Below are 27,871 nucleotides of genomic sequence, written 5' to 3' on the forward strand. Positions count from 1 at the left end.
TCTTCCCATCCCTCCATCTGCCCATCCCTCCATCCTCCCATCCCTCCGACTCCCCATCCCTCCATCTTCCCATCCCTCCATCTTCCCATCCCTCAGACTCCCCATCCCTCCCTCTTCCCATCCCTCCATCTGCCCATCCCTCCATCCTCCCATCCCTCCGACTCCCCATCCCTCCATCCTCCCATCCCTCCGACTCCCAATCCCTCCATCTTCCCATCCCTCCATCTTCCCATCCCTCCATCTTCCATTCCTGGCATCCCTCCATCTTCCCATCCCTCCGACTCCCCATCCCTCCATCTCCCATTCCTGGCATCCCTCCATCTCCCCATCCCTCCGACTCCCCATCCCGCCGACTCCCCATCCTGCCATCTCCCATTCCTGGCATCCCTCCATCTCCCCATCCTTCCATCTCAACCTCTCCTTATCTCACCATCCCTCCATCTCCCCATCCTTCCATCTCAACCCCTCCCCATCTCACCATCCCTCCACCTCCCATTCCTGGCATCCCTCCATCTCCCCATCCTTCCATCTCAACCTCTCCCCATCTCCCCATCCCTCCATCTCCCATTCCTGGCATCCCTCCATCTTACCATCACTCCGTCTTCCCATCCCTCCGACTCCCCATCCCTCCATCTCCCATTCCTGGCATCCCTCCATCTCCCCATCCCTCCGACTCCCCATCCCTCCATCTCCCATTCCTGGCATCCCTCCATCTCCCCATCCCTCCGACTCCCCATACTGCCATCTCCCATTCCTGGCATCCCTCCATCTCCCCATCCTTCCATCTCAACCTCTCCCCATCTCACCATCACTCCACCTCACCCAGCCAATGTCCCCACATATCACGCACACAACAAGCTATCCAACATCCCTGCATACAGGTGAGGCAAATCAAGTGAGGCAAGAGTAGGCAATACTATCTATCCACTAATGTGAGGAGAATTCACAATTCTAGCACCTGGAATTTATCTTGAGCTAGAATGGTGAACTATGAATTATTCTCGCAAAAGGCTTCACAAAAGGTATAAACTTTAGATAATGTACTGAACAGAGCAGAGGCATACTTTTCTATGTTTCATAGGTTTCAACTGAAGCAGGCCCCAGCTGCCCAGGGCCCTCCCACTGATATGTTAGCCACTGTTTTTACAACTTCATGGGGGCTATACATTTCATAATGTATAAGCAGTGGATGCAGGTGTCCCAGCTAGCACACAGCAGTAGAAACTGTATGGATCCGGACCCAACCGGTGCATGGTTACCTCAGACTTGATCTTGTTGTCTCCGAAGCACAGGTGTTGGAGGTAGGCTGCAGCGTTGGACTGGACCGAGGGGAACTGGTGCTGCAGCATCTGGATCACCTCAGGCAGCTCTGGATCTCTCCAGCCAAACTCCCTGCAGAGGACCATGGGAAACACATGGATGAATACAGAACAGAACTGGATGGGTAAAAGGCCCCTGCGTCCCAAATGGCACCTTATTCCATGACCTCATAGGGCTCTGGTCAAAAGTAGTACACTATATAGGACACAGGGTGCCATTTGAGACAGACACAAGCGTAGAAATACAGTGCTAAACAAAACGATCACTCATTGTGTATTATACTGCAATCTTCAACCTATCTTTTCAGATGTCTGCTGTATGCATGTCTTTGTGTTGTTTCATCTTCATGGTAGATTGACATAGCAGTTGTGGTGGTAATTCCTCTAAGTGGTGTTGTGGTATAATGCAATTTCTGCATTAGGCATCTCTGCTCTCTCTTTCTTTGAAATGCCATGCGTTTGGCTTATTGTGTGTAGCTATATTGATGTTTAATACTACAGTATGTTCAAATCAAATCAAATTGTAATAGTCACATGTGCCAAATACAACAGGTGTAGACCTTGCAGTGAAATGCTTACTTACGAGCCTCTAACCAACAACGCATTTGAAAAAAAATACAGATAAGAATAAGAAATAAAAGTAACAAGTAATTAAAGAGCAGCAGTGAAATAACAATAGCAAGACTATATACAGGGGGGTACCGATACAGAGTCAATGTGTGGGGAAACCAGTTATTTGAGGTAGAGTACTGTAGGTAGAATTATTAAAGTGACCATGCATAGATGACAACAGAGAGTAGCAGTGATGTAAAGAGGGGGTGAGAGTGGGGCACTGCAAATAGTCTGGGTAGCAACTTGACTAGAGGTTCAGGAGAGTCTTATGGTTTGGGGGTAGAAGCTGTTTAGAAGCCTCTTGGACCTAGACTTGGCGCTCCGGTACCGCTTGCCGTGCGGTAGCAGAGAGAACAGTCTATGACTGGGGTGGCTGGAGTCTTTGACAATTTTTAGGCCTTCTTCTGACACCGCCTGGTATAGAGGTCCTGGATGGCAGGAAGCTTGGCCACAGTGATGTACTGGGGCCTCAATCTTGGACTCAATCATGGACACTCTTACTGACAGTTATGGCTGCTTTGTGTGATGTATTGTTGTCTCTACCTTCTTGCCCTTTGTGCTGTTGTTTGTGCCCAATAATGTTTATACCATGTTTTCTGCTGCTACCATGTTGATGTCATGTTGTGTTGCTACCATGCTGTGTTATCATGTGTTCCTGCCATGCTATGCTGTTGTCGTAGGTCTCTCTTGATGTAGTGTTGTGTTGTCTCTCTTGCCATGATGTGTGTTTTGTCCTATTTATATATTTTTTTAAATATATATTTTTTAAATCCCAGCCCCCGTCCCCACAGGAGGCCTTTTGCCTCTTGGTAGGCCGTCACTGTAAATAAGAATTTGTTCTTTGACTTGCCTAGTTAAATAAAGGTTCAATCAAAATATAAAAAAATAATAAACTGGGCCGTTTGCACTACCCTCTGTAGTGCCTTGGGATCAAGGGGCCGAGCAGTTTCCATACCAGGCAGTGATGCAACCAGTCAGGATGCTCTCGATGGTGCGGCTGTAGAACCTTTTGAGGATCTGAGGACCCATGCCAAATCTTTTCAGTGTCCTGAGGGGGAATAGGTTTTGTCGTGCCCCCTTCATGACTGTCTTGGTGTGCTTGGACCATGTTAGTTTGTTGGTGATGTGGACACAAGGAACATGAAGCTCTCAACCTGCTCTACTGCAGTCCCGTCGATGAGAATGGGAGCGTGCTCGGTCCTCCTTTTCCTGTAGTCCACAATCATCTCCTTTGTCTTGATCATGTTGAGGGCAAGGTTTTTGTCCTGGCACCACACGGCCAGGTCTCTGACCTCCTCCCTATAGGCTGTCTCATGTACTGTTGTGTCATCGGCAAATTTAATTATGGTTTTGGCCGTGCAGTCATGAATGAACAGGGAGTACAGGAGGGGACTGAGCACGCACCAATGAGGGGCCCCTGTGTTGAGGATCAGCATGGAGAATGTGTTGTTACCTACCCTTACCACCTGGGGGCGGCCCGTCAGAAAGTCCAGGATCCAGTTGCAGAGGGAGGTGTCTAGTCCCAGGGTCCTTAGCTTAGTGATGACCTTTGAGTGCACTATGGTGTTGAACGCTGAGCTGTAGTCAATAGCATTCTCACATTGGTGTTCCTTTTGTCCAGGTGGGAAAGAGCAGTGTGGAGTGTAATAGAGATTGCATCATCTGTGGATCTGCTGGAGTGGTATGTAAATTGCAGTGGGTCTAGGGTTTGTGGGTGATGGTGTTGATGTGAGCCATGACCAGCCTTTCAAAGCATTTCATGGCTACAGACGTGACTGCTATGGGTCGGTTGTCATTTAGGCAGCTTACCTTAGTGTTCCTGGGCACAGGGACTATGGTGGTCTGCTTAAAACATGTTGGTTTTACAGACTCAGACAGGGAGAGGTTGAAAATGTCAGTGAAGACACTTGCCAGTTGGTCAGCGCATGCTCGCAGTACACGTCCTGGTAATCCGTCTGGCCCTGCGGCCTTGTGAATGTTGACCTTTTTTAAATGTATTTTTATTTCATCTTTATTTAACCAGGTAGGCCAGTTGAGAACAAGTTCTCATTTACAACTGGCACTTTGGCTACATTGCATTGAGATACACTTACAGAGCAGAAAAACAAAGTGACACGTGACATTTGCATTGTCCACAACCAGCCGTGGCCAGGAGCCCCATAGGCCGCGCACAATTGGCCCAGCATAGCGGAGGGTTTGGCAGGGGGCTTTACATGGCTCATCGCGCTCTAGCGACTCCTTTTTGCGGGCCGTGTGCATGCAGGCTGACCCCAGGTGCCAATTGAACAGTGTTTCCTGTGACACATTGGTGCAGCCGGCTCGCGGGGGTTAAGAGCACGGTTAGGCAGGTCATTTCTCGGAGGACGCATGACTCCACCTTCGCCGTTCCCGAGCCCGTTGGGGAGTTTCAGCGATGAGACAAGATCGAAATTGGGGAGGATTTTTTACACTTTTTTAAAGGTAACAAACATGTGTGACAGATTTGCCAAACAAACATAAGTTCTCTCCATCTGTTCCAATAGCACATGGCCTAGCGTAAAAAAAAACAATTTTAATAAGAAGATATATTAAAATCCAAAACAAGGTTGTTTTCTACACCCACAAGTTATGAATGAAATAATTTGGCAAAGAATGTTACAGACTAGTACTAGTACAAGAGTCCCTACTCTTGGAGAATGAGTGTGTTCATACAGTATTATCCTCTGGTGATGCAAGCTGTGGTTCTCCAGTGTGGTAGCCTGAGGCTAGCTAGGTGGCTGTCAGAGACCCCTGTCATCCCCACCATTATCTTCACCACCCCCACCACTATCACCCCCACCCCACGCAATTCTTATCAGCAACAAAGAGAGAGAGCAAGAGACACACACTGTGGTAAAGGCTGTGCTCTCCCTGTACAGTGTTAAACACCTACCAGCAACTGTTTAACCTCCAACCATCACAGCTGTCCGCAATCAAGCCTTTCATTTTGTCAGCTCTCAAAGACCGAGAATCAATTATATTAACGGCTGAGATCACGTGTGAGAGAGAGAGAAATGTGAGAGAAAAGGAGAGATGTGTTATGAGAGCGAGAGAGAGAGCCAGTGAGAGGGAGAGGAAAACTAGGAACAGAGAGCTAATTCTGATCCATGGGGCCACAGTCAGTGATGTATACACTACGAAGGCTAAAAGTGCCTCAGGACCATTTAATCTCCCCACAACCCATCTCCCAACAATACCAACCATCACTAACATGAGCCAGGGAGAAATGGAGGAGGCCATGGCCATTTACAGAGAAAGAGAAACGTTAACTTTCAAAAAGGTCAACAGAACGATGGGGCTCTAGCTGGGATTCTCTCTGACCTCAATCACATAAAACAAAACCCAGCGAAATAAAACAACAGGGAGCCCAGCTATGGACGTCTCTCCTGAGCCCCTTCAGAACTGTTACATAGAAAATGGAGTTTCACACAGTAGGTGGGGAGTGTACCAACCAAACACAGTGGGACATCATTCCATTTCCAGACTACACGGGCAGCTGCCAAGTCTTTCTGCACCCTTCTACCAAGCAGCAGAACCCCACACTAGTGGGCACTGGGCATGCTCAGTTCAGGCAGTAGCTAGGCTGCACTGAGCACGTATTGTTGAGTTATTGGAGCTGACTGGTGTGCAGTCGTCAGAAATGATTTCCTTGTGAATATAAGGCATCAAAGGGAACGAACACAGAGGAGCATGGAGGGATTGAAATCCTTTTGTTTCAGCAAATGGACCAATGGGAGAAAATATTTTTCAAAATGTTTTTTCCCCTCTCATCGCTGATGATTATGAAGCTTGTTCACATGCTCTATGGTCTGCCCCTGTGAGGCATGGTTGCATTAGCAAAAACATTAATCTACAGTCATATTCATCTTCTATAATTATGATCATAGCTGTGCATCTAAGTATTTGTTGATCAAATACAACTTCATAAAAAATTATCTAAAGATGATGTAACCTTGCATAAGTTACCTTTGGGTAATTGGGAAATCAAAATGCTCAATCAAAATGCTCAATCAAGAATGCTCAAACAGTTTGTGCAAACTACTGTATGCTTAATCATATCCAATTCGGAAGTAGGTCGCTTGCTGAAACATCGCCTTCGGTCAAATGAAGTCGGAATGCATTACAGTACATAGGGTTTTAAGATATTTTCTCGCACAAACATTTCAGTGTTGTACTGTATGTTTGTGTTAGCTTATCAGTCAATGTTTATTTATTTATTTAATTTATTCCACTTTTATTTAACCAGGTAGGCAAGTTGAGAACAAGTTCTCATTTACAATTGCGACCTGGCCAAGATAAAGCAAAGCAGACAGATACAACGACACAGAGTTACACATGGAGTAAAACAAACATACAGTCAATAATACACTATAAACAAGTGTATATACAATGTGAGCAAATGAGGTGAGAAGGGAGGTAAAGGCAAAAAAGGCCATGGAATGGTAGTTTTGCAATGGAAGAATGTGCAAAGTAGAAATAAAAATAATGGGGTGCAAAGGAGCAAAATAAATAAATACATTAAATACAGTTGGGAAAGAGGTAGTTGTTTGGGCTAAATTATAGGTGGGCTATGTACAGGTGCAGTAATCTGTAAGATGCTCTGACAGTTGGTGCTTAAAGCTAGTGAGGGAGATAAGTGTTTCCAGTTTCAGAGATTTTTGTAGTTCGTTCCAGTCATTGGCAGCAGAGAACTGGAAGGAGAGGCGGCCAAAGAAAGAATTGGTTTTGGGGGTGACTAGAGAGATATACCAGCTGGAGCGTGTGTTACAGGTGGGAGATGCTATGGTGACCAGCGAGCTGAGATAAGGGGGGGCTTTACCTAGCAGGGTTTTGTAGATGACATGGAGCCAGTGGGTTTGGCGACGAGTATGAAGCGAGGGCCAGCCAACGAGAGCATGCAGGTCGCAATGGTGGGTAGTATATGGGGCTTTGGTGACAAAACCAGCAGCAAGAGCGACCTCATTGATGTATACAGAGAAGAATTGAACCCTGTGGCACCCCCATAGAGACTGCCAGAGGTCCGGACAGCAGACCCTCCGATTTGACACACTGAACTCTATCAGAGAAGTAGTTGGTGAACCAGGCGAGGCAATCACTTGAGAAACCAAGGCTGTCGAGTCTGCCGAGTCTGCAGATGAGGATGTGGTGATTCACAGAGTCGAAAGCTTTGGCCAGATCAATGAATACGGCTGCACATTAATGTTTCTTATCGATGGCAGTTAAGATATCGTTTAGGACCTTGAGCGTGGCTGAGGTACAGCCATGACCAGCTCTGAAACCAGATTGCATAGCAGATAAGGTATGGTGAGATTCGAAATGATCGGTAATCTGTTTGTTGACTTGGCTTAAGAAGACCTTAGAAAGGAATGATAAGATAGATATAGGTCTGTAGCAGTTTGGGTCAAGAGTGTCCCCCCCTTTGAAGAGGGGGATGACCGCAGCTGCTTTCCGAACTTTGGGAATCTCAGCCAACACGAAAGAGAGGTTGAAATGGGCTAGTAATAGGGGTGGCAACAATTTCGGCAGATAATTTTAGAAAGAAAGGGTCCAGATTGTCTAGCCCAGCTGATTTGTAGGGGTCCAGATTTTGCAGCTCTTTCAGAACATCAGCTGAATGTATTTGGGAGAAGGAGAAATGGGGAAGGCTTGGGCGAGTTGCTGTTGGGGGTGCAGTGCTGTTGACCGGGGTAGGAGTAGCCAGGTGGAAAGCATGGCCAGCTGTAGAAAAATGCTTATTGAAATTCTCAATTATGGTGGATTTATCAGTGGTGACAGTGTTTCCTATCTTCAGTGCAGTGGGCAGCTGGGAGGAGGTGTTCTTATTCTCCATGGACTTTACAGTGTCAGAGTGTATGTAAACTTCTGACCCACTGGGAATGTGATGAAAGAAATAAAATCTGAAATAATTAATTCTCTCTACTATTATTTTGACATTTCACATTCTTAAAATAAAGTGGTCATCCTAACTGACCTAAGACATGGCATTTTACTAGGATTAAATGTCAAGAATTGTGAATAACTGAGTTTAAATGTATTTGGCTAGGGTGTATGTAAACTAACGACTTTAACTGTATATATAAACTCAGCAAAAAAATAAACATCCTTTCACTGTCAACATCAAAAGTAACAGTCGGTATCTGGTGTGGCCACCAGCTGCATTAAGTACTGCAGTGCATCTCCTCCTTATGGACTGTACCAGATTTGCCAGTTCTTGCTGTGAGATGTTACCCCACTCTTCCACCAAGGCACCTGCACGTTCCTGGACATATCTGGGGGGATGGCCCTAGCCCTCACCCTCCGATCCAACAGGTCCCAGACATGCTCAATGGGATTGAGATCTGTGCTCTTCGCTGGCCATGGCATAACACTGACATTCCTGTCTTGCAGGAAATCACGCACAGAACGAGCAGTATGGCTGGTGGCGTTGTCATGCTGTAGGGTCATGTCAGGATGAGCCTGCAGGAAGGGTACCACATGAGGGAGGAGGATGTCTTCCCTGTAACGCACAGCATTGAGATTTCCTGCAATGCCAACAAGCTCAGTCCGATGATGCTGTGACACACCTTCCTAGGTGGCAGCGTAGCCTAGTGGTTAGAGTGTTGGACTAGTAACCAGAAGGTTGCAAATTCAAACCCCCGAGCTGACAAGGTACAGATCTGTTGTTCTGCACCTGAACAGGCAGTTAACCTACTGTTCCTAGGCCGTCATTGAAAATAAGAATTTGTTCTTAACCGACTTGCCTAGTTAAATAAATAAAGATTATTATTTTTTTAAATGAAGGACCCTCCACCTCCAAATCGATCCCACTCCAGAGTACAGGCCTCGGTGTAACGCTCATTCCTTCAACGATAAACGCAAATCCAACCATCACACTTGGTGAGACAAAACCGTGACTCATCAGTGAAAAGCACTTTTTGCCAGTCCTGTCTGGTCCAGCGATGGTGGGTTTGTGCCCATAGGCAATGTTGTTGCCGGTGATGTCTGGTGAGGACCTGACTTACAACAGGCCTACAAGCCCTCAGTCCAGCCTCTCTCTGCCTATTGCGGACAGTCAGAGCACTGATGGAGGGATTGTGCGTTCCTGGTGTGACTCGGGCAGTTGTTGTTGCCATCCTGTACCTGTCCCGCAGGTGTGATGTTTGAATGTACCGATCCAGTGCAGGTGTTGTTACACGTGGTCTGCCACTGCGAGGGCGATCAGCTGTCCGATTTGTCTCCCTGTAGCGCTGTCTTAGGCGTCTCACACTACGGACATTGCAATTTATTGCCCTGGCCACATCTGCAGTCCTCATGAACTCCTTGCAGCATGCCTAAGGTATGTTCACACAGATGAGCAGGGACCCTGGGCAGCTTTCTTTTGGATTTTTGTCTGAGTCAGTAGAAAGGCTTCTTTAGTGTCCTACATTTTCATAACTGTGACCTTAATTGCCTACCGTCTGTAAGCTGTTCTTGTCTTAACGACCGTTCCACAGGTGAATGTTCATTAATTGTTTATGGTTCATTGAACAAGCATAGAAAACAGTGTTTAAACCCTTTACAATGAAGATATGTGAAGTTACTTAGAATTTGAAGATTTATCTTTGAAAGACAGGGTCCTGAAAAGGGGACGTTTCTTTTTTTGCTGAGTTTATATTTATGTGTGTGTGTGTGTGTGTGTGTGTGTGTGTGTGTGTGTGTGTGTGTGTGTGTGTGTGTGTGTGTGTGTGTGTGTGTGTGTGTGTGCGTGTGTGCGTGTGCGTGTGTGTGTGTGTGTTCGTGTGAATGCGCATGAGTGTCCGTGCGTGTGTGTGTGTCAGTGCTTGGGGATGTCGGCCTGAGAACTCCCCTGCTGAAGCTAATCCGGCCTAATGGGCCACATCTCAGACACTACAACAATGAACACAGCCGCTAGAGTCCTATTCAGGGACCTACCCTCTCTCTGGTGCTGTAAATAAGAGCCATAACCTCCATTTTAATGGTTCGACCTGGACACTCTTGTAGTGGTCCTTTTGTGGTCACTTCATTACAGACACATAGTGCCTCTCGATCTGCCCAGCCTCGGTGTCTGTCTGTCTGTGCTGCCTGCTTGGCTGGCTGGCTGTGGGACCTGAGAGCTCCCACTGTGGGACCCTTTCATATAGCTTCCCAATTTACCCCAATACATGTGGACTAAACAGCTAAACTAACACAGACATACTTTATACATATGTACATATGTCTGAAATGGTTTCCTGTTCCCTATATAGTGCATCCCTTGACCAGGGACCAGGGCTCTGGTGAAAAGAAATGCACTATATAGGAAATAGGGTGCAATTTCGAATGCATACCAAATATACAGAAACAAACATATAAACGCAAAATGAAACAATTTTAACGATTTTACTGAGTTACAGTTCATATAAGGAAATCAGTCAATTGAAATAAATTCATTAGAGCCTAATATATGGATTTCAAATGAGTGGGCAGGGTCCCAGCCAGAGACATCTGTGTCATTGTGTTGTGTGACAAAACTGCACATTTTTGGAGTGGCCTTTTATTGTCCCCCGCACATGCACCTGTGTAATGGTCCTGCTGTTTAGTTTTTGATATGCCACATTCTTGATATGCCACACCTGTCAGGTGGATGGATTATCTTGGCAAAGGAGTTCAACAGGGATGTAAACCAATTTGTGCACAACATTTGAAAGAAATAAGCTTTTTGTGTGCATGGAACATTTTTGGGATCTTTTATTTCAGCTCATGAGACCAACATGTTGTGTTTATAGGTCCTAAACGATATCTTAACCGCCATCGATAAGAAAGATTACTGTGAAGCCATTTAAGCCGTATTCATTGATCTGGCCAAGGCTTTCGACTCTGTGAATCACTACATCCTCATCTGTCATGTTTTGTCATATATTGTCTTGTCATTATGCTTTCCCTTCTGTTCGTTTCCCCCTGCTGGTCTTATTAGGTTCGTTCCCTCTTTCTATCCCTCTCTCTCCCCCTCCCTCTCTCACTCTCTCGCTCTCTCTTCTCTCTATCGTTCCGTTCCTGCTCCCAGCTGTTCCTATTCCCCTAATCAATCATTTAGTCTTCCCACACCTGTTCCCGATCCTTTTCCCTGATTAGAGTCCCTATTTTTGGGTCCTCATTCACCTGCATAACAGAAGGATCCGACCAAGAATGGACCCAGCGACTATGGATTCTCTCTACTCTACTCTCGAGTTCCAGGGAGCGATGCTCGGCAGACACGAGCAGGAAATGTCTGCTGCTCGGCATGCCGTTGAGACCCTGGCCGCTCAGGTCTCCGAACTCTCAAGACAGTATCAGAGTCTTCGTCTCGTGTCACCAGCTACTTCCGGTTCTTCCGAGCCTCCGGAACCTAGGGTTAATAACCCACCTTGTTATTCTGGGCAGCCCACTGAGTGCCGCTCCTTTCTCACCCAGTGTGATATCGTGTTCTCTCTCCAACCCAACACATACTCAAGAGAGAGAGCTCGGATTGCCTACGTCATATCACTCCTTACTGGTCGGGCTCGGCAGTGGGGCACAGCTATCTGGGAGGCAAGCGCTGAGTGTACTATCAATTATCTGAACTTTAAAGAGGAGATGATAAGGGTTTTTGATCGCTCAGTTTTTGGGAAAGAAGCTTCCTGGTCCCTGTCTTCCCTATGTCAAGGTAATCGATCCATAACGGATTACTCAATAGAGTTTCGCACTCTTGCTGCCTCCAGTAACTGGAACGAGCAGGCGTTGCTCGCTCGTTTTCTGGAGGGACTCCACGCTAAGGTTAAGGATGAGATTCTCTCTCGGGAGGTTCCATCCAGCGTGGATTCTTTGATTGAACTCGCTATTCGCATTGAACGACGGGTAGATCTTCGTCACCGAGCTCATAGAAGAGAGCTCGCGTTAACTGTGTCTCCCCTCTCTCCGACACTACCGTCTTTCCCCACTGACTCAGGTGTTGAGCCCATGCAGCTGGGGGTATTCGCATCTCGACTAAGGAGAGGGAACGGAGAATCACCAACCGCCTCTGTCTCTATTGCGGTTCCGCTGGTCATTTTGTCATTTCATGTCCAGTTAAAGGCCAGAGCTCATCAGTAAGCGGAGGGCGACTGATAAGCGCTACTAGACGGTCCTCTCCGTCAAGTACATGTACTACTTTACCGGTCCATCTACGCTGGACCGGATCGGCAGCATCCTGCAGTGCATTAATAGACTCTGGGGCAGAGGGCTGTTTTATGGACGAAGCCTGGGCGCGGGAACATGACATTCCTCTCAGACAGTTAGGGGAGCCCACGGTCATGTTTGCCTTGGATGGTAGTCCTCTCCCCAGTATATTATATGAAACACTACCTTTAACCCTCATTGTATCTGGTAACCATAGTGAGACCATTTCTTTTTTTATTTTTTGTTCACCTTTTACACCTGTTGTTTTGGGTCATCCCTGGCTAGTGTGTCATAATCCTTCTTTTGATTGGTCTAGTGGTTCTGTCCTTTCCTGGAGCGTTTCTTGTCATGTGAAGTGTTTAATGTCTGCTATTTCTCCTGTTTGTTCTGTCCCCTCTTCTCAGGAGGAACCTGGTGATTTGACAGGAGTGCCGGAGGAGTATCATGGTCTGCGCACGGTCTCCAGTCGGTCCAGAACCAACTCCCTTCCTCCTCACCGGTCGTATGATTGTTGTCCTGTTCTCTTCAAGAAGCGTTTTGCATCCGCTCCTATCCTTGTTGCACCTGACGTCACTAAGCAGTTTATTGTTGAGGTTGACGCGTCGGGGGTGGGCGTGGGAGCCATTCTGTCCCAGCGCTCCGATACTGACGATGGGGTCCACCCTTGTGCGTATTTTTCTGCTTCTGCTCCTGGTCTTGCTGTGTCTCAGTCTGTTCCCTGCCATCGCATCTCTCCTGTTCTTGTTCCTGCCCTTGCTGTGTCTCAGTCTGTCCCTAGTTGTTACTCTCCTGGCCTGTTTGGTCCTGTTTGCTCTAAAGTTTTCAGTTCTCTACCCGTGTTCCAAGTGCCTTCCGAGGCAACCTGCTTCTCTCAAGTCTATCTGTCTCATTTTTTTTTTTTTTTAGTAGTACCCTAGTTTCCCTTTTTATCGTTTTTCGTTACGGTCCTGAGGAGAGGAGTTGGGTTCTTTCTCGGGACGTGCTGGACCGTTTGATCTATGATTTCCTCCGTTGCCGCCAGTGTTCCTCCTCGAGAGCGCCAGGAGGCGCTCGGTGAGTGGGGGGGTACTGTCATGTTTTGTTCGTTTCCCCCTGCTGGTCTTATTAGGTTCGTTCCCTCTTTCTATCCCTCTCTCTCCCCCTCCCTCTCTCACTCTCTCGCTCTCTCTTCTCTCTATCGTTCCGTTCCTGCTCCCAGCTGTTCCTATTCCCCTAATCAATCATTTAGTCTTCCCACACCTGTTCCCGATCCTTTTCCCTGATTAGAGTCCCTATTTCTCTCCTTGTTTTCCGTACCTGCCCTGTCGGATCCTCATCTATAATTCACCGTGCTGTGTCTATGTTTTGCCCTGTCGTGTCGTGTTTCCCTCAGATGCTGCGTGGTGAGCAGCAAAACTACCATTCCATGGCCTTTTTTGCCTTTGCCATTTGCTCACATTGTATATAGACCTTCTCATGTCTTGTCCCTGTGCTCCCCATTCTATTCGTTTCCCTCTGCTCTTATTAGGCAGCTCTCTGCTCTCTTCTCTCTATCGTTCCGTTCCTGCTTGTATATAGACTGATTAGAGTCCCTATTTCTCTCCTTGTTATTGTCACCGTGCTGTGTTTGTGTCGCCTGTCGTGTCGTGTTTTCCCTCAGTTTTGAGCAGGTGTCTGAGTCTGCTAGGTTCAAGTGCCTTCCCGAGGCAACCTGCAGTTCTCGATCAAGTCTCCAGTCTGTTCTCGTCTTTACGAGTAGTATTATGCTTTTTGTTTTGTAAAGTTTCTTACTGGATTAAAAACTCTGTTTTCGCCAAGTCGCTTTTGGGTCCTCATTCACCTGCATAACATCATCGGCAGACTCGGCAGACTCGACAGCCTTGGTTTCTCAAATGATTGCCTCGCCTGGTTCACCAACTACTTCTCTGATAGAGTTCAGTGTGTCAAATCGGAGGGTCTGCTGTCCGGACCTCTGGCAGTCTCTATGGGGGTGCCACAGGGTTCAATTCTTGGACCGACTCTCTTCTCTGTATACATCAATGAGGTCGCTCTTGCTGCTGGTGAGTCTCTGATCCACCTCTACGCAGACGACACCATTCTGTATACTTCCGACCCTTCTTTGGACACTGTGTTAACAACCCTCCAGGCAAGCTTCAATGCCATACAACTCTCATTCCGTGGCCTCCAATTGCTCTTAAATACAAGTAAAACTAAATGCATGCTCTTCAACCGATCACTACCTACACTTACCCGCCTGTCCAACATCACTACTCTGGACGGCTCTGACTTAGAATACGTGGACAACTACAAATACTTAGGTGTCTGGTTAGACTGTAAACTCTCCTTCCAGACCCATATCAAACATCTCCAATCCAAAGTTAAATCTAGAATTGGCTTCCTATTTCGCAAACAAAGCATCCTTCACTCATGCTGCCAAACATACCCTTGTAAAACTGACCATCCTACCAATCCTCGACTTTGGCGATGTCATTTACAAAATAGCCTCCAATACCCTACTCAACAAATTGGATGCAGTCTATCACAGTGCAATCCCTTTTGTCACCAAAGCCCCATATACTACTGACCATTGCGACCTGTACGCTCTCGTTGGCTGGCCCTCGCTTCATACTCGTCGCCAAACCCACTGGCTCCATGTCATCTACCAGACCCTTTAAAGAGGACCATGGTCGGGTTTTTGACCGTTCTAGAGCTTCATTGCGGTCTGACACTTTGCCGGGAAGGTGAACGGTTCGATGCTAGGTAAAGTCCCCCTTATCTCAGCTCGCTGGTCACCATAGCATCTCCCACCTGTAGCACACGCTCCAGCAGGTATATCTCTCTAGTCACCCCCAAAACCAATTCTTTCTTTGGCCGCCTCTCCTTCCAGTTCTCTGCTGCCAATGACTGGAACGAACTACAAAAATCTCTGAAACTGGAAACACTTATCTCCCTCACTAGCTTTAAGCACCAACTGTCAGAGCAGCTCACAGATTACTGCACCTGTACATAGCCCACCTATAATTTATCCCAAACAACTACCTCTTTCCCAACTGTATTTAATTAATTAATTAATTAATTTTGCTCCTTTGCACCCCATTATTTTTATTTCTACTTTGCACATTCTTCCATTGCAAAACTACCATTCCATGGCCTTTTTTGCCTTTACCTCCCTTCTCACCTCATTTGCTCACATTGTATATAAACTTGTTTATACTGTATTATTGACTGTATGTTTGTTTTACTCATTTACATTACATTTAAGTCATTTAGCAGACGCTCTTATCCTCCATGTGTAACTCTGTGTCGTTGTATCTGTCGAACTGCTTTGCTTTATCTTGGCCAGGTCGCAATTGTAAATAAGAACTTGTTCTCAACTTGCCTACCTGGTTAAATAAAGGTGAAATAAATAAAATAAACAGTCAATTAGTATTTGGTAGCACTGCCTTTAAATTGTTTAACTTGGGTCAAACATTTCGGGTAGCCTTTCACAAGCTTCCCACAATAAGTTGGGTGAATTTTGAACCATTCCTCCTGACAGAGCAGGTGTAACTGAGTCAGGTTTGTAGGCCTCCTTGTTTGCACACGCTTTTCAGTTCTGCCCACAAATGTTCTATAGGATTGAGGTCAGGGCTTTGTGATAGCCATGCCAATACCTTGACTTTGTTGTCCTTAAGTCATTTTGCCACAACTTTGGAAGTATGCTTGGGGTCATTGTCATTGTTTGGCAGACCCATTTGTGACCAAGCTTTAACTTCCTGACTGATGTCTTCAGATGTTGCGTCAATATATTCACATAATTTTCCATCCTCATGATGCCATCTATTTTGTGAAGTGCACAAGTCTAGGACTCGTTTTACTATGGATATAGATACTTATGTACCCGTTTCCTCCAGCATCTTCACACGGCCCTTTGCTGTTGTTCTGGAATTGATTTGCCCTTTTCGCACCAAAGTACGGTATCTCTAGGAGATGAACCCACTGGAATTATGATACAGTGAATTATAAGTGAAATAATTTGTCTGTAAACAATTGTTGGAAAAATGACTTGTGTCATGCACAAAGTAGATGTCCTAACCGACTTGCCAAAACTATAGTTTGTTAATAAGAAAATTTGTGGTGTGGTTGAAAAACTAGTTTTAATGACAGCAACTTTAGTGTACAGTATGTAAACTTCCGACTTTAACTGTATATGCAAGCATGCACACACACACACACACACACACACACACACACACACACACACACACACACACACACACACACACACACACACACACACACACACACACACACACACACACACACACACACACACACACACACACACACACACACACACACACACACACACACACATTTGACGATTGTCTCTCTCTACTTAGACCACAGCCAGACATGCATTACTTTACCATAAGAATTGTGCATGCCAATGCAGAGCAGCATATTAAAACTTACTAATGCTGCTTAGCTTGTACCGTAGACTAGTGCTGGCCTGAATAGATGCACCGTATATTCTTTGTACTCATTTATTGCCCTCAGCAGAAGTCGTGTTTTTCAGCTACAATGACTGTTCTTCCTCAAACACATCTTTCTTTCAAGAGGGCATGGACGGAAGTACGATTTGCCCTCATCACTTCCTCCAGAGCCATATCGCCTCAGAGGATGGGTAGGCTCATACATTCCTCAGGGCTCCAGTGCTGTGTTGGCCATTTCACTTCTTCATTAGAGAATTACCCAAAGACAATTATCCATCCAAACGGCCGTGTGACCGCCCATGATAATGCCACTGTTCTCACATCTCATCTCGTCCTCCCTCTTCAATACCACACCACAGCCCTGACCGCTATAAAAGGGAGAAGCATCGTTCAGCTCAGCTCAGTCAAATGACTTGAAAACATCATATGCCAAGTACGGGCAGTGGCTAGCAAATAATGTTTTACTCTAATTCCATATATTTATCTATTTGTCAAGGTTGGTACTGTAGATTCTTAACATTCTCTAACGCTATTCTGTATGTATTCCCATCTCGGCGCTCTCAGAGCTTTAAAGCAGTAAAGAGCCGTTTGCATAACACTTCACATAATGAGTTAAGTATCTGGGTTCCAAATGGACTGGATCACAGTGATGATTTCTCTCAGGATGCAACGACGGCCTGATCAAAGATCTGCTGATTCACAAGCAAACTGCCCAAGACAATGAACTCTTTCTGTATCTTTCTTTCTCTCTCTCTCCCACGGCACTTGGATAACAAACTGAAATGTCTATAGCATGCATGCTAGAGCAGTGAAGTTTGCCTTCAGCCCTCAACTCCATAAGCTGGCCTTTCAACAGCCTTTCCTCAGGGCTAAAATGTCAGCTTTTAACTTTGAATGCCGTTCATTTTGGAAGATAGGAGTGTGGTCTTCTAGTCATGTTCGCAAGGTCTCCATGTTATCTCGAAAAATCATACTACACAAGGATCAAGGTTGGCAGGGGAGCTGAGCTGAGGTTAAATCCCCTCAGTAGAAAGTAATGTAGCATTTGGCGACTCACTGGATTGAAACTAACTCTCGGGGTTGCAGACGGATCGTCATTCAGGGCTTTGTTCAAGAGCAGCCAGGTGAACATATCTGTCGGCCCCATAGCTGGGAACATTTACACCAGAATACAGAGTGCCATGCTCGAGGCAATCAAACAATTCCCCCCTATAATAGAGTTATAAATGATGTATTCTAAATGCATGGCTCTGCATTCTAGTTAAAGACCATTGGGGTATACATTTTAACTGAGTATGTTGTTGACTAGTGCCTTGGGCCAAAAATTATATTTACAATGACTCAAGGCTTGTACAATAGAGTGAACTGAACACAACACACAGGTCAAAACTGTAAGCAAACACTGCTGCCTCACATCACAAAGGAATGATACAGAGGGGAAAGAAGCATTGTTGATGACTCAGGCAACCAATCAAATAGACAGACAGACAGGGGCCTTTCAGATAGGAAGACACACACAGTCATTCAATGTGCATGACTTTATTCTTCAGCAGAAATTAACATCCGTTTCCGAAGTAAAAACAATATAGTGCTATTGTCATTGAGACACAATGATATAAAATCATCCAACAAACATTATCGAAAACATTTTGGTTCAACTTCACAATAAAGGGAGCTATACAATCTGACAGACTTTTCCAATTTGAAAAAGATGGCCTTTCCATTTCAATACTAATTTAGTGCCATTATAGAAATCTGTTAGTATCTGTAATTAACCATGTGTTAACTTGGCCACAATATTAGATGAAAACTGGTTGTGCAGAATGACAAAACTAGTCTGAAGAGCAGTTAGCGGCATCAACGTTGTACAAGGGAACACAGTTGAAGTCCAATAGACCATGTAATTGCCTTCACTCAATGTTCTAGTTCAGTTTAGCCAGTCAAGTGCGGACGGTGTTTAAACAAACACTTTAATGAGCAACTTGTTTCTCTGCTTCCTTAAATTCTTTAATTCAGCCTCCATCCACAGTCCTCCTGTTGCGGTTTTCTTCCGTTGAAGGAGAGTCGGACCAAAATGCAGCGTGGTTAGTTCGATACATCTTTAATGATGAAAAAACCACAAACAATACAAAAACAACAAACGGAATGTGAAAACCTATACAGCCTATCTGGTGACTACAAACACAGAGACAGGAACAATCACCCACGAAACACTCAAAGAATATGGCTGCCTAAATATGGTTCCCAATCAGAGACAACGATAATCACCTGCCTCTGATTAAGAACGCCTCAGGCAACCATAGACTTTCCTAGACAACCCTACTCAGCCACAATCCCAATACCTACTAAACCCCAATACAAAAACACACCACAAAATAAACCCATGTCACACCCTGGCCTGACCAAATAAATAAAGAAAACACAAAATACTAAGACCAAGGCGTGACACCTCCTGTCTAAATACTATCCAATATTAGACACTCTCAATAAGCTCCAAAGACGAAGCTTTTAAAAGCTCTGCAAATGCAGAGTGCAAAGGGTTAAATCCTGGACTTGTATGACAGATGTCAAATGTATACAGGGGCGTAACTTTGGTTTCAGAAGTGGGGGGGACATAATATTATTATTATACCGTTACGTGTCAAAAGTTTGGACACACCTACTCATTCAAGGGTTTTTCTTGATTTTTACTATTTTCTACATTGTAGAATAATAGTGAAGACATCAAAACTATGGAATAACACATATGTAATCATGCAGTAACCAAAAAAAGTGTTTAACAAATCAAGATATATTTTCTTCAAAAATAAAAATAAAATTCAAAGTAGCGACCCTTTGCCTTGATGACAGCTTTGCATACTATTGGCATTCTCTTAATCAGCTTCATGAGGTAGTCACCTGGAATGCATTTCATTTAAAATGTGTGCCTTGTTAAAAGTTAACTTGTGGAATTTCTATCCTTCTTAAAGTGTTTGAGCCAATCCATTGTGTTGTGACAAGGTAGGGGTGGTATACAGAAGATTGCCCTATTTGGTAAAATACCATATTATGACAAGAACAGCTCAAATAAGCAAAGGGAAACGACAGTCCATCATTACTTTAAGACATGAAGGTCAGTCAATACGGAACATTCAAGAACTTTGAAAGTTTCTACAAGTGCAGTCACAAAAACCATCAGCGCTATGATGAAACTGGCTCTCATGAGGACCGTCACAGGAAAGGAAGACCCAGAGTTACCTCTGCTGCAGAGGATAAGGTCATTAGTTACCAGCCTCGGAAATTTCAGCCCAAATAAATGCTTCACAGAGTTCAAGTAACAGACACATCTCAACATCAACTGTTCAAGGGAGACTGCATGAATCAGGTCTTCATGGTCGAATTTCTGCAAAGAAACCAGTACTAAAGGACACCAATAAGAAGAAGAGACTTGCTTGGGCCAATAAACATTAGCAATGGACAATAGACCGGTGGATATCTGTCCTTTGGTTTAATGGGTGCAAATTTGACATTTTTGGTTCCAACCGCCGTCTCTTTGTGAGATGCAGAGTAGGTGAGCGGATGATCTCCACATGTGTGGTTCCCACCGTGAAGCATGGAGGAGGAGGTGTAATGGTGTTTTGCTGGTGACACTGTCTTTGATTTATTTAGAATTCAAGGCACACTTAACCAGTCTGGCTACCACAGCATTCGCAGAGATACGCCATCCCATCTGGTTTGCGCTTAGTGGGCCTATCATTTGTTTTTCAACAGGACAATGACCCAACACACCTCCAGGCTGTGTAAGGATTATTTGACGAAGAAGGAGAGTGATGGAGTGCTGCATCAAATGACTTGGCCTCCACAATCACCCAACCTCAACCCAATTGAGATGGTTAGGAATGAGTTGGACCACAGAGTGAAGGAAAAGCAGCCAACAAGTGCTCAGCATATGTGGGAACTCCTTCAAGACTGTTGGAAAAGCATTACGGGTGAAGCAGGTTGAGAGAATGCCAAGAGTGAGCAAAGCTGTCATCAAGGCAAAGGGTGGCTACTTTCAAGAATCTCAAATATAAAATATATCTTCATTTGTTTAATACTTTTTTTGTCACTACCTGATTCCATATGTGCTATTTCATAGTTGTGATGTCTTCATTATTATTATACAATGTAGAAAATAGTAAAGTAAAGAAAAATCCTTGAGTGAGTAGGTGTCTCCAAACTTTTGACTAGTAGTGTATAGGGTTTATCCAGTCGATAAACCCTCCAAACAGCCTCCCCGACCGCTCGGAGGCCTTCGCATTGTCCTAAAGCACACCGTTGCCCTGTTTTGTATCACATTCTAATGATAAAACTGGATGGGTTGCGCCCATGAATGTATCAGTGCATTCGGAAAGTATTCAGACCCCTTCACTTTTTCCACATTTTGTTACGTTACTGATTTGGCGAACTCCAGATCACCAAGTCAGCCAATAGATGGTATGGCCATACTTGTCTAGAACACATCCATCCATTTATATCCTCATGACAAAGTATAGATTTGGCTTAGATGTGCTCAATCTAAACAGTGTACCAAATTATTCAACTCCGTTACTCCTTCAAGTACCATGTCGCAATGCGCCCTGTGTCTGTGGGAAACAGATATGATACATAAAGGGGAGATAGGAATCCTATTGGCAACGAATGGAGAAACGGCCCACCCAACTGACTGTCGACCCATCACATTCACGTTGTCATGCTGAGTTCAAGTGGTTTCTTAGCTAATCGTCACACAATCCCTTCTCAAAGTGAGGGTATGAGTCAAGAACCCTGCCTATTTTCCTCGAAAGTACGTAATGTCACGATTCCAAAGCTAGACGATATTACATAGAACAAGTTAATAATCTCACATCTTGGAAATTATTTGCAATGCTTTGCGTGTGGTATGCCGTGGTAAAGTGAGGTGCGTTACCGTGCTTGCCGTTAATGCTCATTCAAACCACCAGCGGGCATCGTTGAGCACATCTACTCCATTTATTAAGCAGGGCTTTTGAAGCCGAGCAAACAACACCATGACATGCAATTGTGAATACGCATCATGACTAAAATGTAATTATATATTTCATTGTAGGCCTATAGGAAGAAAAACAAACTAGCAGTCCCGATATGGGCCAAATATTGTATGAAATATTTGGATGGTTAAAGGCTGACATTTGATAGCACCCATTTGACTCCCATTCACTCATTGAAGGAGAGCTCTACTTGTCCCAGAATCATCCAAAATGCACCACGTGGCCCATTGACAACTTATGGGCAACATACACAATGTGCGTTAATACGATTTTAATGGAGTGCCCTATCTCCTCAAAAGTACCTCTCTGGGAAAGCAACATTACTTTGCTCTCACTCTGGGCAGAAATGCCATTTCTTGCTCAGTGGCAGATACAAACTGCAAGTTGAACTAGTAAGACACCTAAATTGATAGTGCAGTTTGTTTAGGCAATTTTACAGCTAGCTAGCTACTTCTCATGCTGATATTGACTTTGGTATTATTGTATGTGGCTATGTTTTCTAGCTAGCTACCTAGCTAGCTAGCCAGCCAGCCCAGAGAGAGAGAAAGCATTGCAGGTTTTTTAAGTAGTCTTGAGCTGCAACAGATTTCCCAAAACTATTTTCACATGTTTCTACCAACCTTGTTATAACAATAAAATTAAACATGTTCACAGAAATGATTGTTTTCACATATTAGTGTTATTTAACACTGTTAATCATAGGACTTTGTGGTTTGGATTGGATTATCTCTTTAACATACTTCGAATGCCGGGCATCACTGTAGTCTTGGGGAAAAGACTACAACCATGGAGCTTTAAAATCTCACCACTATAATACTGTATAAAACGTATCATGTGGTAATCAGCATGATTACCATTTGATGAATGGGAATCCTATATTGTCTATGTAATGGCCTGTGTGGGCCATGGATGTCAGTGAGTTATACTATAATGACAGACAGGAAATAAATAGAGCATTTGGGGCTCCCGAGTGGCACAGCGGTCTAAGGCACTGTGTCTCAGTGCTAGAGGTATCGCTACAGACCCTGGTTTGATTCCAGGTTGTATTACAACCAGCCGGTGTATGCCGTCATTGTAAATAAGAATTTGTTCTTAACTGACTTGCCTAGTTAAATAAAGGTAAAATAAATTTTAAAAAATGTTGCTGACAGCAGCATACATCCACACATATATTATCAGAAGAACAATCAGATAACACTGAGTTAAAGGGGAGTGTATAGTGCTTTCTGTGTCTGTGAAAAGCCAAAGTGTGAAAATGCATGACTGCCCTTATGAGCCTGGTCTCTGGTCGGGTCAGGCTGTGGTAAAGGTCAAGAAATGTCAGTTCTGGGCTTCCATTCCATACACTATTCATCTGAGATACTTTAGGTATGGATGAAAAAGTTCAGTGGCTTGGTTGTTGGTATTTCGATATATATCATACAATTAAAACTTGCGGCGTATTGGTTGTGGTATGGTAAAATGCGTTACGGTGCTTGCCGTTAATGCTCATTCGAACCACCAGTGGGCATCGTTGAGCACATTTATTAGATCAGGGTTGTGAAGCCAAGCAAAGAGCACCATGCCATGCAATTGTGAATACGCTCCATGATTAAAATAAATTATATATTTCATTGAAATATTCAAATGGTTAAGGGACATTTGGTAGTTTCAATTAAATTTGTCATTTCAATTCAAAATGTGAGTTCCATTCTCCATTCTCTTGCTGATATTATATCCTGGCCTTTATTTTCAATTATTGTAATTGTTGCCCGTTCTCCAGTTCACAGTGCTGTATGGGTTTTGACTGACAGCCATTATAAACTTCAGCACTGTGTGCGACAAGAAGATGTCCTCATCCCTCCTGCTAATTGGGCTACTTTTGCACATTTGTTTTTGTCTGAGTGGGGGAAATGCTGATGCTTATTTCTATTGTCTCTATCTATTCGGTACCATTCCATAATCATTCATTCAGACGGTTAAAAACTGCTCTCGCTCCTATCCTCACTCAGACGACTGACCGCAGCATCTATCGGTAGCCTAAACTGTGGAACAAATTGGCTGATGTTCAGACCTAGCAGAGCTGTTAGATTATCCCTTTGTAAATGATTGGAGGTGTGAATGTTTCAGTCCGAGAGTCTCTCTCCTCTCGCACTATAGGGTCCTGGCGGGTGGTCCGGGTTGAGAGAGAGCTTGGGTAATGGTGCAATAACACTTGACATGTGGACTGATGATTTTCGAATAACAGGATACTTGTGCCTTACAGTATATTACATAAACAAGGAGTGGGTGCTCGCGGAGAGGATGCTATTCAAAACGGAGTGACACAGTTCCCAGAGCAAAACTGCAGGTAAGAGAAGGCCAGCTATTGTGGAAGAATTACTTGGGGATCTTGCTGATTTTCTCTATCGCTTCAAAGAGGCCACACTCGCCTTGGAGGCAAGCAAGCTGCCTACTTTTCACCTGGTAAGTGTGTGGTTCTAAAGGATAGAGACATAATTACAGCTGGATAGGCCTGGAGTATATCTACCTTTTTTTTGAATCAACTGAAAACAATCTGTAATTCTGCTAAGCCTACAGACAAAGATGAACTTGTTAAGGCCATCAAAATGTTTTGGCTCGAGAAACTGACGATACAACAATGCAACAAATACATCAATAGATGTTTCTTTCTATTGGATATATATATAAATCATTACCTATTATAAGGTTGATTTGCTATTTGCTATGCAAAGTCGAATCACAGACACGCAGTCTCCCTCCTCTCACGATAGCTCATCTTGTGTGAATTATTATTGGATTCTAATAAATTGACATATTTGTAAGGGGCAACAACGTCTTAGCCGCGATGTGGTAGGCCACACAAGCTCACAGAACGGGACCGCCGAGTGCTGAAGTACATAGCGTGTAAAAAATCATCTGTCCTCGGTTGCAACCCTCACCACTGAGTTCCAAACTGCCTCTGGAAGCATTGTCAGCACAATAACTGTTATTTGGGAGCTTCATGAAATGGGTTTCCATGGCCGAGCAGCCGCAAGATCACAAGCCTAAGATCCCCATGCTCAATGCCAAGTGTCGGCTGGAGTGGTGAAAAGCTCACCGCCATTGAACTATGGAGCAGTGGAAACACTTTCTATGGAGTGATGAATCACGCTTTACAATCTGGCAGTCCGATGGACAAATCTGGGTCTGGCGGATGCCAGGAGTATGCTACCTGCCCCAATGCATAGTGCCAACTGTAAAGTTTGGTGGAGGAGAATTAATGGTCAGATTTTTTTCATGGTTAGGGCTAATGGTCTGTTTTTTTTCATGGGTCGGGCTAGGCCCCTTAATTCCAGTGAAGGTAATTTTAATTTTAAATTTTAAAGCTACTGCATACAATGCCATTCTAGACGATTCTGTGTTTCCAACTTTGTGGCAACAGTTTGGGGAAGGCCCTTTCCTGTTTCAGCATGACAATGCCACCGTGCACAAAGTGAGGTCCATACAGAAATGGTTTGTCAAGATCGGTGTGGAAGAACTTGACTGGCCTGCACAGAGCCCTGACCTCAACCTCATCGAACACCTTTGGGATGAATTGGAACGCCGACTGCAAGGCAGGCCTAATATCCCAACATCAGTGCCTGACCTCACTTATGCTATTTTATCTGAAGTTCCCGCAGCAATGTTCCAACATCTAGTGGAAAGCCTGGTGGAAAGGTTGGACCAACTCCATATTAATGCCCATGATTTTGTAATGAGATATTTGGTCTTGTCGTGGTCATGTAGTGTATATCAATCATTCATTCAATAATTTTAGTTATAAAACAAAATAACAAATGGAGCCTTGAATAGTTAAACTATAAATAAACCTCAACATGTTGGTTAAAGCAATTGCATTCACGAATGCATGTGACTGTTTTTAATCTTGGCTGTGGTAAAGACTTTAAAAGCTTTTTTAGTTAGAATTTATGCAATTTTGGGGGGAAATTATTGTTGTGTTTGTTGTGTTGTTTACACTGTTCCAAATGACCAGAAAAAAAGATTGCTCACCTGTTTGACAAACATACTGTAATAAGCACGCAGTGCTCACTCCTCCTACCCTCCCTTCTTGATCTCAAGTCCCTAAAAATAGAAATCAGCTCGGAAAGAGTCTATTGTCCTGCTGATAGCACATCAAGGGTGGATGGCTTCTTTTGTGATGACAATTTATTGAAAGAATAGGTAAGGCTGCCTAACCATTTACACCTGGCCCACAGCTTAGTAGCGCACTCTTAGTGTACTTTCCCTCCATTCTCAGCCTGACTCTCTACCAATGCCACCAGATGCTTCTATTGTTGTTATCTATCCGGTGACATTCCACTGGTAAATATAACACATACAACTAATCAATTAAATGACTTCCTGCGCCGACAGAGATGGCTGCCTCGCTTCGCGTTCCTAGGAAACTATACAGTATTTATTTTCCCGTGTTATTTATTACATTGGTACCCCAGGTAATCTTAGGTTTTATTACATACAGTCGGGAGGAACTACTGAATATAAGAGTAACGTCAACTCACCATCATAACGACCAGGAATTACGACTTTCCAGAAGCAGATCCTGTGTTTTGTCCACCACCCAGGACAATGGATCAGATCCCAGCCGGTGATCCAATACAATGACGCCGAAAAAGGGGCAGATGAAGCGGTCTTCTGGTGAGGCTCCGGAGATGGGCACATCGCGCACCGCTCCCGAGCATACTACTCGCCAATGTCCAGTCTCTTGATAACAAGGTTGATGAAATCCGAGCAAGGGTAGCATTCCAGAGAGACATCAGAGACTGTAACGTTCTTCGCTTCATGGAAACATGGCTCACTCGAGCCTCACTATCGGAGTCGGTACAGCCAGCTGGTTTCTTCACGCATCGCGCCGACAGAAACAAACATCTTTTTGGTAAGAAGAGGGGCTATGGGGGTATGCCTTATGATTAACGAGATGTGGTGTGATCATAACAACATACAGGAACTCTAGTCCTTCTGTTCACGATGCATATAAGGCCCTCCCCCGCCCTCCTTTCGGAAAAGCTTACCACGATTCCATTTTGTTGCTTCCAGCCTATAGTCCAAAACTAAAACAGGAAGCTCCCGCTCTCAGGTCATTTCAACGCTGGTCCGACCAATCTGATCCCCTGCTTCAAGATTGCATCGATCATGTGGATTTGGATATGTTCCGCATTGCATCAAACAACAACATTGACAAATATGCTGATTCGGTGAGCGAGTTCATTAGCAAGTGCATTGGCGATGTCGTACCCAACGCAACTATTAAAACATTCCCAGACTAGAAACTGTGGATTGATGGCAGCATTCGCGTGAAACTGAAAGCACTAACCACTGCTTTTAACCAGGGCAAGGTGACTGGAAACATAACCGAATACAAACAGTGTAGCTATTCCCTCCGCAAGGCAATCAAACAAGCTAAGCATCAGTATAGAGACAAAGTAGTCTCTCAATTCAACGGCTCAGACACAAGAGGTATGTGGCAGGGTCTACAGTCAATCGAGGATTACAAAAAGAAAACCAGCCCCGTCGCGGACCAGGATGTCTTGCTCCCAGAAAGACTAAACAACTTCTTTACTCGCTTTGAGGACAATACAGTGCCACTGATACGGCCCACTACCAAAACCTGCGGACTCTCCTTCACTGCAGCCGACGTGAGTAAAACATTTAAAAGTGTTAACCTCTAGCAAGGCTGTACTCCCTGTTCACCCACGACTGCGTGGCCATGCACGCCTCCGAGTCAATCATCAAGTTTGCACTACAGTGGTAGGCTTGATTACCAAAAACAACGAGACGGCCTACAGGGAGGAGGTGAGGGCCTTCGGAGTGTGGTGTCAGGAAAATAACCTCACACTGTAACGTCGTTCGTCTGTTGAATGAAGAGAGTCAGACCGAAATGCAGCGTGTAGGTTACTCATGACTTTAATGAAATATATCGCGGTACATGAAATAACTGAATAAATACAAAAACAACAAACGGAACGTGAAACCTATTACAGCCTATCTGGTGAACACTACACAGAGACAGGAACAAACACCCACCAAATACAACACCAACTCAGGCTACCTAAATACGGTTCCCAATCCGAGACAACGAGAATCACCTGACTCCAATTGAGAATCGCCTCAGGCAGCCAAGCCTAACTAGACACACCCCTAATCATACACAATCCCAATTAATACAAACCCCAATACGAAACCCAACATATAAACCCATGTCACACCCTGGCCTACCCAAACATATACCAAAAACACAAAATACAATGACCAAGGCGTGACACACACTCAACGTCAACAAAACAAAGAAGAT

At 44.6% G+C, this 27,871-nt stretch overlaps 1 protein-coding gene across 7 annotated transcripts in view; it reads right to left on the bottom strand.

The window, feature by feature from the left end:
- LOC124009838 (catenin delta-2-like) overlaps positions 1 to 27,871 on the bottom strand; it is a 161,235-nt gene that overhangs the window by 28,318 nt on the left and 105,046 nt on the right. For all 7 annotated transcript variants that reach the window (XM_046322027.1, XM_046322029.1, XM_046322026.1 and 4 more), the window contains one exon: positions 1,260 to 1,392. In XM_046322027.1, the coding sequence (XP_046177983.1) occupies positions 1,260 to 1,392 (133 nt within the window). The remainder of the gene's footprint in view (positions 1 to 1,259; positions 1,393 to 27,871) is intronic.

Source organism: Oncorhynchus gorbuscha, linkage group LG22 (assembly GCF_021184085.1).
Source record: "Oncorhynchus gorbuscha isolate QuinsamMale2020 ecotype Even-year linkage group LG22, OgorEven_v1.0, whole genome shotgun sequence".
Classification (NCBI taxonomy): Eukaryota; Metazoa; Chordata; class Actinopteri; order Salmoniformes; family Salmonidae; genus Oncorhynchus; species Oncorhynchus gorbuscha.